General features: G+C 38.8%; 1 protein-coding gene across 6 annotated transcripts in view; it reads left to right on the forward strand.

Moving 5' to 3' along the window:
- Positions 1–11,270, forward strand: part of LOC103147174 (dedicator of cytokinesis protein 9-like) — a 39,639-nt gene extending 28,369 nt beyond the window's left edge. For 4 of the 6 annotated variants that reach the window (XM_007565388.2, XM_016678217.1, XM_016678216.1 and 1 more), the window contains 27 exons: positions 22–101; positions 224–411; positions 980–1,045; positions 1,275–1,367; positions 1,479–1,590; positions 1,687–1,808; positions 3,229–3,315; positions 3,410–3,499; positions 3,627–3,742; positions 3,893–3,962; positions 4,055–4,180; positions 4,948–5,019; positions 5,112–5,258; positions 5,362–5,445; positions 5,529–5,640; positions 5,735–5,913; positions 6,598–6,705; positions 6,781–6,892; positions 6,981–7,111; positions 8,226–8,340; positions 9,116–9,182; positions 9,347–9,394; positions 9,806–9,942; positions 10,304–10,419; positions 10,503–10,640; positions 10,726–10,908; positions 11,121–11,270. In XM_007565388.2, the coding sequence (XP_007565450.1) occupies positions 22–101; positions 224–411; positions 980–1,045; positions 1,275–1,367; positions 1,479–1,590; positions 1,687–1,808; positions 3,229–3,315; positions 3,410–3,499; positions 3,627–3,742; positions 3,893–3,962; positions 4,055–4,180; positions 4,948–5,019; positions 5,112–5,258; positions 5,362–5,445; positions 5,529–5,640; positions 5,735–5,913; positions 6,598–6,705; positions 6,781–6,892; positions 6,981–7,111; positions 8,226–8,340; positions 9,116–9,182; positions 9,347–9,394; positions 9,806–9,942; positions 10,304–10,419; positions 10,503–10,640; positions 10,726–10,908; positions 11,121–11,255 (3,034 nt within the window). In that variant the 3' untranslated portion in view covers positions 11,256–11,270. The remainder of the gene's footprint in view (positions 1–21; positions 102–223; positions 412–979; positions 1,046–1,274; positions 1,368–1,478; positions 1,591–1,686; positions 1,809–3,228; positions 3,316–3,409; positions 3,500–3,626; positions 3,743–3,892; positions 3,963–4,054; positions 4,181–4,947; positions 5,020–5,111; positions 5,259–5,361; positions 5,446–5,528; positions 5,641–5,734; positions 5,914–6,597; positions 6,706–6,780; positions 6,893–6,980; positions 7,112–8,225; positions 8,341–9,115; positions 9,183–9,346; positions 9,395–9,805; positions 9,943–10,303; positions 10,420–10,502; positions 10,641–10,725; positions 10,909–11,120) is intronic. The other 2 variants (XM_016678219.1, XM_016678218.1) reach the window with 1 other exon arrangement.
- The last annotated feature ends 172 nt before the right edge of the window (positions 11,271–11,442 follow it).

An 11,442-nucleotide genomic window follows, 5' to 3' on the forward strand; every position in this document is an offset into this window, starting at 1 on the left:
CTTCCTCTGTTTTCCCTGCAGACCAGAAAAAATGGCCAAACTCCCTGTGCTGCTGGGGAACTTAGATGTTACTATTGATAACGTTGCACCGGACGTACCCAGTAAACCTTTATTTATTTATTTATTTTTTTTTTTTTTTGGAACTTCTTCTAATCATCTAACTAAATGACTAGAAGTTAATATTTATCCCTCTAAGTGGTGTTTCCTTGCTGCTTCCTTGCAGACTGTGTCACTACCTCATACATCCCTGTGAGAAACTTTGAACAAACTGGTTCAGGCACCTCTCTTCTGGAGGTGGAGGAGTTTGTGCCGTGTATTGCAAAGTGCGCCCAACCATTCACTATATATAAAAACCACCTGTATGTCTACCCGAAGCACCTCAAGTATGATGGACAAAAATCATTTGCAAAGGTACGTATAGAAAAGGTCGTAATGGGATATAGTTACAATGCCTTACCGTAACCAAAGTAACGTTTTATTGTCTTTTCATTCACGTTTATCCCCAAGCTTGTGTTGTTGTTTTTTACATAACATAACAAATGCATACATTCTTTTAATTCGTTGTTCTGAATAGTCAGATCTTATCTGCAACATGAGCTGTAGATCCAAAGCATATAAGCTATCCTATTTAGAAAGCAGTTCCTTTATTTGGCAGGGATTCTTGTATAATCATCACTTTCTACTCCTGTTTAGCCCATGAGGCGACTGGCAGCGGCCTCCAGCTCATTTAGGCCAGCTGCAAAACCGGGGAGAATTATCTGCATGCCAAGCATCGGCTTTTGATTAATGCATTAAAAGAGAGGAGTGGGTTTTTGTTTTTTGTTTTTTTTTCCCAAATAGGTCAGCTCGTTACAGGAAACCAAAATTATTTAATAAGACAGCTCTCGGAAATCTTCTTGAAGTGTTTGCACAAAATGATACTCCATATTTATCTCCTGATTTTAATTTGTATTTTTGTGTTTCTATCTCCCATTTCCAGGCGAGGAACATTGCTGTATGTGTTGAATTTAAGGACTCTGATGAGGACGAAGCCCAGCCACTGAAGGTACATTTACACAAAACACTGTGCTCTTTTCATCATCTGTTTGAGTGCTCTAGGTTGAAAAAAAAAATAACTACAAACTCCTGAGCAGAAAAATGGCAAAAAATCATGGATTACAATGTTTGCAGATGACACTATGCTTTGTGAGAGCAGGTGAAAGAGAGCCTAGAAAGGTGCAAAACGCTTACATATTTGTTCACTCTTTCATCTCTCACATCCGTCTTTGCTGCAGTGCATCTACGGCCGACCTGGAGGACCTCTGTTCACTAAACAGGCTTACGCAGCCGTTCTCCACCACCAGCATAACCCCGAGTTCTACGACGAGGTATTCCTGCTTGTTGTTCCTCATTAGAGTTCATTTATGTAGTAAAGGTTTATTCGAAGATTGAATCGTCAGTCGGAGGAAGAATGAATCTCTCTATATTTCTGCCTACAGATCAAAATAGAGCTGCCAACTCAGCTGCATGAGAAGCATCACCTTCTCTTCAGCTTCTTTCATGTTAGCTGTGACAACAACAGCAAGAAGAAGGATGTAGTAGAGACTCCTGGTAAATATCCCCAGGCATATTTTATGTACGTTCATTTCTGTGTAAACTGTAACAAGCACACAGCTACATCTTTTTTTTTTAATTTCTTGTCTTCAGTGGGTTCAGCTTGGCTGCCGCTCCTGAAGGACGGGGGCAGGGTCATCATGAACGAACAGCAGCTTCCTGTCGCTGCTAATCTACCTGCTGGCTATCTCAGCTCCCAGGACGGCGTTAGCAAGGTAACAACAGCCAAGAAATTAGATTTTTAGCTTGGCGTGCGAAAGGAACACGTGAGGGTTTGGATGTGAACATATGTTTGACTCTTGAGATTCAAAGAATTTCCTGCAAATTTATTTGTATTCAAGCCTCAAATATGGAAATACAACTGAACCGTTGTCATTTCCTTAAAAGTCTCAAGGTTGAAAGATAGAAATCTTGTTAGCTGAGATTGGATTGGGACCTTACGCAGGCCCCCCAGGCTTTTACACCAGACGCCTCAGAAATCTGCTTAGCTTTAATCTATAACACAGGCCTCTGAAGTGTTTGACGGAGATTTCTTTGTTATAAATTTAATTACAGCCATTTTCTAATTTCTGCTGTTCAGTGGAACCCCATCACAGTTTTGTCTGTCTCCCTCATGCACTGCTTTAGGCAAATAATATACCAACATCGCTTTCATATGCATCTGATTCTTTAGCATTTTCAATTTAATCTCCCTGTGTAATACACAAACGCTGCTGTTGTTGCCCTGATTTAGAGAAACAAAAATGTTCAAGATTCAGTCGCCTAAAAATAGCAAAAAATAAAAAGAAGAAAATGAATATTGATTGATGCATTTAGTTTAAATTTTCCAAATGCAGCAGAAACTATATTCTGTCTAAACCTCTACAAGGTTTAGACAGAAATCTACTGGTTCAAAAAAAAAAAAAATGTAATTATCAAAGCACAGATGAGTAAACAAAATCAAAACTTATGATACGGTTCAGGGTTTCCTATATTCCTCCTGCTTTTTTCTAATTTTTTTTGCAAAAAATTTTATTTTTCTCTGAGATTGTGAGTATTTTAAAGAATTAAGAAGACAAACAAGTGAAGCTATAAAATAAACTGTGTATTCAAAAATATGGGAAAATGAAAAAGTGTAGTGTTACACGATTATGTTGACTTCACTGAAATAAATATAAATACTACTTCCAGTCTATTGCTCAGGCCACTTTAAAAAATGCTTAACAGGCAAATATAGCATTCATTATTTACCACATTGAATAAGTAGTCAAAAAGATTAAAACTTTAATGAATGCACATAAAAATCTGTTTGATCACTTTTGCAATTTATGCCTTTAAAAGCTTGAATCTCTAAATTAACCAAAGTCTAGATCCAAAATGATTTAGCAAAAGAGAAAAAGGAAAAAGAGGAAAATGTATGTAAATTCATGCCTTGGATTACAGTTTGAAACCCTCCTGTTAATGTGACATTCTAGTCAAAAAGTGTAGTATGAAATTATAACATCATACAATGAAAATAATGTTTGTATTGATCTGTTTTTGTTTTTATGAAATATGAAAGCTGTATCCCTCATGGGGATACAGCTTTCATATTCAGAGTCGCTTTTGCATTGATCAGTATGCAGCACGATAATTCATACGCATTTATCACTGCAGCAATCTGGCTCCGAGATTAAATGGGTAGATGGAGGCAAACCGCTGTTCACACTCTCCACCCATCTTGTATCTACAGTTTACACTCAGGTAAACACATTTTCTTCATACTCCATCTTGAAGAACAATGATTCAGTTTCTTAAATTAAATCAAATTATTTATCGCATTGCATGTTTTCACCAGGACCAGCATCTGCACAACTTCTTCCAACACTGTCAAAGCATGGACATGTCAGAGCAAGCTTCAGAGGGAGAGCTGATTAAATACCTGAAGGTATTATGAGCTCCATTATCCTTTAAATGCTCAAAGCAAACAAAAGTTCAGTTCATTTATTAACCATTTCTTATCAAAAGCTAAGATTTGCAAATATTATTGTTTGGTTTTTTCCCATCTTTTTTAGAGTCTTCATGCAATGGAAGGCCATGTGATGGTCAACTTCCTGCCCACAATCCTCAACCAGCTGTTCTGTGTCCTCCCCAGAGCATCGCATGAGGATGTGGCCGTCAACGTTACCAGGTGGATATTTTCTCCTTAATGCTGTATTTCTTCTTTTTCATTGGACATTTGGCACACTCTTTGTGTTTTTCAAGACCTGCTGTCACACTGACATAATAGAAATGTGATTTTTTTTTGTTGTTGCCATTTTTCTCCTTTGCTTTTCTTCAGGGTGATGGTTCATGTGGTGGCGCAGTGCCATGAGGAGGGACTTGAGCATTACCTAAGATCTTTCGTCAAGGTGAAGCTTTGTTATCATACCCACTTGACAATGATATTCAGTGTGTTTCCTGGAACAACTAACATATACTAGTGACATTTTTCCCCTTTCAGTTTGTGTTTAAGCCAGAGCCGTACTCGTCCATCTGTCTGAGAACAGTACATGAAGAGCTGGCCAAAGCCATGACGGCCATTCTCAAGCCGTCCACTGACTTTTTAACAAGCAACAAGTTGCTAAAGGTAACCTAAACGTGCTTAATACTCTGCTGTACAAATACAAAGGTAGGACTAAACACCAATTTACCTGAAAAAAGCTATTTGTATGCAAAAGTTTACACTATAAAGGGGAAAAATCACTCTTAACGTTACCAGGACTAAGTTGCAGATGGAAATACAGTACTTGGATGGTTGGATGGAATTAGTTCTTCATTTAGTTTGTACTGATTTTTAAAAATCAAAACTTTTCAACTTTAAGTGAAACTCCCTCACTTTATCTGATGTTTTAAGCACGTTCAAGGCACCAAGTTTCACTTTATGTCGATGACTTGTTACTATTTCTTCAGAATCCCCAAATTTCTTTTGAGTCTCTAATGTTCTTGTTTCTCTAGCTGAATTACTTTTCTGAGTCTAAATGTGGGCAAAAGTTAACTTTGTGCTTTGGATGTAGAAAACTCTACAATTATTATTATCTTTAAGAGCAGTTTATCTGGGAACAACAATAACAAGAAAGTACAAATGTCTTCACAGCTATTAGATGATGTCATATAGAGTTTGTCACAACTAAACTGTTAAAGAAACCAAAGAAACCAGGTGTTTGCATACTAGGAAACTGTGGTGAACAACTGCATATTTACTATTGTGTATTGTTATAAAGAAAAAAACTAAGTGTATAACTACAGCTAATCAACATGTTCATTCTCACACTTCAGTGTTTATCTCGTAAGTTTCCGCAGACCACTTCTAACCTTTCTTCTTCCTTCCACTGACGTTTTTCTTCTGTGTTGCAGCACTCATGGTACTTCTTTGAAGCTCTGGTAAAATCGATGGCTTACTATCTCACAGAGAGTGGTAAAGTCAAAGTATGTGTTTTATTTTCCGTTTCCTTCTCTTCCTGAGGTAAATCCCAGGCGAGCCTAACTCCCATCCTCCTTCTCCCGTTTCCTGTTCCCAGCTCTCGAGGAACCAGCGTTTTTCCGCGTCCTTCCACCACACTGTGGAAACTCTGGTCAACATGTTGATGCCGCACATCACCCAGAAATACAAGGATAACCTTGACGCTTCTCGCAACGCCAACCACAGCCTGGCACTTTTCATTAAGGTTGGCCCTCCTCCCTTCTGCTCTGCAGGGAAAGTTTATGTTGAACAACTATAGAAGCTTTTTAGGAAGATAAAATGCGATTCACTGTCCACTTTACATCCAGCGCTGCTTCACCTTCATGGACAGAGGATTTGTATTCAAGCAGATCAATAACTACATGAACTGCTTTGTGCCTGGAGACCCAAAGGTGTGTTTCTTTTTTAAACACAAGTTTTCTTTCTAAGATTAATTGTTCGCCCTAAAAAGTTGCTTTTATTACATCCCTTCCAGACTCTGTTTGAGTTTAAGTTTGAGTTCCTGCGGGTGGTTTGCAATCACGAGCACTACATCCCTCTGAACCTTCCCATGCCTTTCGGCAAAGGCAGAATACAGAGATTTCAAGGTGACCTTGTCTATGAACTTCGTTTTGTTTTTTTATTAAATTTTGTTTCATAATTAACAAAAACTTCCATCTCTTGATTTGTGCGTTGCTGCAGATCTGCAGCTGGATTATTCCCTGACCGACGACTTCTGCCGAAACCACTTCCTGGTGGGCTTGCTGCTGCGGGAGGTGGGCGGGGCCCTCCAGGAGCACAGAGACATCCGCCAGATCGCCGTTCAGGTTCTCAAGGGACTCATGATCAAACACACATTTGACGACCGCTACGCTGCTAAGGTAAGTGATGCTAGTTGCTCACTGTTGTAGCTTTCTGATTGTGTTTCTGACATTACAAAATACCTACACGGTCTGACTCCTGACTTCCATTTTATTTTGTATTTATTCATTTTCAGTTTTCACTCAATAATTAAAGTGAAACGCCTTCAAGAAATCATGAACGAAGTTTATTCTTCTTTTGGCAAAATCTACCCTCTATTCGCATAAAAAGAAAATCAGATATTTTTGAAATACACAAAAAAATACACACAAAAAATGAAATGCCACATGGCTTCATTGTGATAATTTTCTAATTTCTTTTGAATCCAGAAAGAGATTCAGATTATTTCTTAAACTGCCACCTTTAACTCAAATGTATTTTTCCATTGTCGTCATTTTGAATCTAAATTTTTTTTTTAAATCTCTCTTCCTTTTAAGTTGTATTTGCTTTTTCTTTTTACAGATCCGTTTTAAATACTGTTTAGTAAAAAAAAATGTTTATGTGCTTTGTACATGAATTTTAGAACATTGCACTTTATCAATTCATGAAGTTTAACTGTATAAATATTGGGTATCTATATAACAACTCAGTCAGTAAGTTATACAAAATATACAAAGCCTTTTTGTTTAGTACCTCCGTTACCTTTTAGATATTTTAACTCCTATAATACATTTCTTAGTAAAACCTTTTTTGTTTTATTTCAGAGTCACCAAGCCAGACTCGCCACGCTCTACCTCCCTCTTTTTGGCCTTCTTCAGGAAAACGTCTACAGGCTTGACATCAAGGACTTGGCTCCTCTTGGCAACCACAATGTAAGCCTGCCACCTGGTGGTTGGAATCCAAATTGCAGCTGATCTTCCTCACTCTGGTTGTTTTTTCCATGTCAGAACATGAGGGAAGACTCCCTTGTTCCAAACTCCATGGTGCCTCCCCAAAAACCTGGAAGCTGCATAGAAAACGCTCTCCACAAAGACGTGTTTGGGGTCATTTCTGGGACAGGTGACTGTCTCCTCGCTGCCTCGCTTCAAACGATTCTCCAACTAAAACATCACTGAGAGCGCTGATATATCCTGCTTTCCTTCTTTAGCCTCTCCTCACAGCTCAACTCCTAATGTGAGCTCGGTTCACCACGCAGACTCCAGAGGCTCTCTGGCCTCCACCGACTCTGCAAACAGCCTTCTGGACAAGAGCAGCGACAAGACCAACTCTTTGGAAAAGGTGCATCTAGATTCAGCTTTTATCTATTATTCAAGGCGTCACATGTTTGGCATTTGAAAAGCCTACTCCAATATGTCAATTACTCTCCAATTACAACAGTTACTCACCATAAAGGACGCTAAAAAAAAAGGACCAGAAATTCAAATCGGTTAAAGGAGCAATCAACTTTTTTGAGCTTTACATCATGTTATATTATTACTCCCCTTTATCAAAGTAAATAAAAATTTCTTCCGTGTTTCCAGAAACAAAAACAGAGATAAGTACACTTAAAAAAATTATTTTTACTTCTAAAACTCTAAAATCTGGGAAGTACATTTGTGTTTTCCACCCCTTTACTCTGATATCCCCAATATATCTGATATCCAGGTTAACTGAGCACTGTTATAAATAGACACAACTCGTGTGTAAATCATAAATCCTGTTGTTCTGTGATTCTGCAAAACACTTTGTGCTTGTCTCTCACATATAATCCTAATATTTGTGATTGTAATGTGACAAAATATATATAAAAAATTTTAAGAATATTTTTACTAGTAAGCATCTGTGCACTGTGTCCGACAGTGTGGTCTGTTAAGTTTTATGTGTTAAAGTTACCCACCCGATCTGTTTTGACTCAATTCATTTCATGTCTACATTATTGCCACCCTTTCCTTAAAGAGGTCACACAGGCGCTCTTTGACCTCCCAACTCCAACACATTGAGAGATTTCCCAGAAGGCACTCTGTCAATGTGCCCCCCCTGCCCCTGGACCCAGAGCACTGTGCTCCGCCTCTGAACCGTACTACCAAGCGGGTCACTATGGACTTCTCTCTGCTCACTGTGCCTCTGCCTGACCTGCTGCTGGACAGAGACTCTGAGAGTCAGAAAGCAGCTGCAGACTCTGGACCGGATGGAGGTCATGGGGAAAACCGACCAGTACAAGTACTCAGTGTGACTTTGAGTGGCTCTCCATTATAAACCCTTTACTTGAAGTGTTTCCACTTCTTGCTGTCGTAGCGTCAACTGAGTGCACGTCTCTCACTCTTGTTTTGAGGTTTTCTTTTGAGTGCTGTTGGCTTTTTGCCTCTACTTTGCCAATTTATGCCAACATTTACTCTCTTGCTGTTTGCATCAGAGCCAGTGTGTGTCAGCAGTGGGCAGTACTGTGCTGCGCTGCGACAAACTGGACCGGGACGAGATCGGAAACCTGCTCATGTGCTTTCTGCACATCCTCAAGAGCATGTCAGAAGGTAGGACTGCAGGTTGGACTATTCAGTGCCTTGAACTTGTTCATTTTTATCATATTCAAACCACAAATACCAGTGTATGTTTTATGTAATAGATGAAACAATTCACTTCTGCAAATTACCTTGGAATTATAATAAATTGAAAAAAAATATTTTTCAACTTAACAAAGAAAATCCAGTTGACCTATCATAAACAAGACAAAAGTTTCTCTTTTCCAGAGCTGCAAATGTTACATGAGCTTCTGAATAAGAAAACTGATTGTTTTTTATGAATATATGCAAAATATATATATATTTTTTGAAAGAACAATAATTTCATTGCCATTTTTAGGTCCTTAAATAAAAACATAAAACTTCTGCAAAGTAAATTTCCTTATTGATGTTATTAATGGAAAGATAGATTTCAACAAGTATTACTGGTAATGTTAGTCTCATTTGTTGGTGGAAATTCAATGCAATTACTTCTTGGAAAAAAAAAACAAAAGCTATAGTTGTTGCTTTACATGCGTATTTTTAAAATTTGATTTTAACCGAGTTATTAAAAGACATTTAAGAATGTTGTAATCCACTGTCCTTTAAATTGAGACTTTTACCTACATTACTAAGCTTAAACAAGTTGGGACAGATCTTCCTCATGATTACATTGAAATATGTTGTTTTTAGGTGTCAAAATCAGAACAAGTTCAACACTTTGCAAGCCTCTGTATTAAACAGCATTTTTTAATGCAGCATATTAATCCTCTCTTGGTTTTTTATTTTTCCTTTCTGCCACCTGTAGAAGCCCTGTTTGCGTACTGGAACAAAGCAGCTCCATCAGAGTTAATGGACTTCTTTACTCTAATAGAGTAAGTACTAGCATCGACTGCCTCAATGGGGAGGCGGTGAAAAGAAACTCTATATAAGGATTAGACCAAGTTCACCACAGTCTGGTTCCAGAGACGCAGCATGATGTTCCCTAAAATGTGTTTTCTTCACTGCTAAGTTATCTGTTTGTATTTTTGTCCTGCAGAATCTGCCTCCATCAGTTCAGATACATGGGGAAAAGATTCATTGCTAGGTAAAGTCTGTCTGATCACATGGTTTATTGATTTAATTCTTGAAATAAAATAAAACGCTTTTAATCTGTGCGATAACACACACACACACGTGCTCAGAAGGTTTTAATCTTCAGTTCTTGGCTTTATCTTTTATCTTTAACACTGCTGCCAAGTTGTTTTGTGAATATGGTTGTGGCCCTTGGCCCCTCCTGCCCGGGTAAGAGCTTTATTCCTTCATTCCCTCTGTGCTTAGGTTAAGTGCATGATGGTGATTTTCCACACTTTAATATTGGCTGTATTTCATCTGCTGCTCTTTTTTTTTTGTTTCACACATCAAAACACTTAAATTATAGAGACATCTGTAAAAGGATTAGTGATTTCTGCTTTCGCCTGAAGCCTAAATGTTATGGCGTCTTTCATTTGTCTCCCAGGAGTCAGGAGGGAGCAGGACCTGTAGCTGCAGACAGAAAGTCTCTGACTCTGCCTGTGTCTCGTACCAGGGCGGGGATCCTGCACGCCCGCCTGCAGCAGCTGGGAGCTCTGGAGAACGCTCACACCATTAATAACAGTAAGCTTTGGATCAAGCTACAAAAAGCTGGAAGAAATTAGATTAAATGTAAAATTTGTGAAAAAACGAGTTTATTTTTTTTGGAGCCACGTATAAGAGCGGTAGCAGTTCGATATGAACGGGGTAATATTATGTTTAAAGGGAAATTGACTTGTTTATTTAATCTGGAAATATTATACTGACCTCTAGTGGTGGACACTTATAAAAACAGTGAAGGGCTCTGTGCTAAATCTTGAGTAGAAACAATATACTTTGCTCTGATTCAATACAAACAAAATGATTTTAACAGTGTTCAAATTTAGCCAACAGAATAAAAATCACAATTATTAATTTAAAATGACAATAAGTGGTGTGTTTTCAGTGTACTGCCACACAGAAGCGGATGTAAACAGCCAGTGCCTCCTGGAGGCCAACGTGTCTACAGAGGTCTGCCTGACTGTGCTGGACACACTCAGCACCTTCATCATGGGATTCAAGGTACACACATGTACAAAAAAAACAAAAACCTTTTTATTACTGGTTTGGTTATCAAACATCTTTATACCTTGTTGTGTTTTCAGACTCAGCTGAATTCAGATCTGGGTCACAACCCCCTGATGAAGACGGTGTTCCAGGTGCATCTGTGCTTCCTGCAGATCCCCCAATCAGAGGCCGCCCTCAAGCAGGTCTTCACCTCCCTCAGGACATTCATTTTTAAGGTGAATAATTTGACCCTCGTTTTCGTCTCCGATCACCTTCCTCCTCGTGTTCATCATCCGAACCCTTCGTAACCATGTCTTCCAGTTCCCCTGCACGTTTTTCGACGGCAGGGCCGACATGTGCGCCTCACTCTGCTATGAAATCCTCAAGTGTTGCAACTCCAAGCTGAGCTTCATCCGCAGTGATGCAGCCCACCTCCTTTACTTTCTGATGAAGAGTAACTTTGACTACACAGGCCGCAAGTCTTTTGTGCGAACCCACCTGCAGGTATGAGATACAGCGCCTGGCCAGATCTGTTAGCATGTCTTAGTCAATCGCACAATCTCTATAAAAAGTTAAAGTTGATGGTTATGATTGTCATAAAATGTGAGAAAAGGTTCAATCTTTTCCGGTTATTACAGCGCAGTCTGTTTTTTTTTCTGTACTTTCTGAAAAGTCATCAGTGTGAGACTGAATTTTACTAATCGTTGTTTCGTTAGGTGGTGATCGCTGTTAGCCAGTTGATAGCTGATGTCATTGGGATTGGCAGCACACGTTTCCAGCAGTCTCTCTCCATCATCAATAATTGTGCCAACAGTGACAAGAGCATCAAGGTAGGTGAAGAACACAGATAGAACTGTTCAATAAGGAATCCTTCTCATTGTTTAACTTTGGTACAGGAGCGGCAGAAAGAAAGTTCACCTTCTTTCTGTTCTTAGGTTTTAAAGTTTGAGTGTCTAAGAAGCCATTAATCCCAACCACAGCAGCAAATATCCAACAAAATGGCTGAAAAAGAAACATGTTAAAGTAAATCTGCTAACC

This window comes from Poecilia formosa, unplaced genomic scaffold (assembly GCF_000485575.1).
Source record: "Poecilia formosa unplaced genomic scaffold, Poecilia_formosa-5.1.2 Scaffold175, whole genome shotgun sequence".
Classification (NCBI taxonomy): domain Eukaryota; kingdom Metazoa; phylum Chordata; class Actinopteri; order Cyprinodontiformes; family Poeciliidae; genus Poecilia; species Poecilia formosa.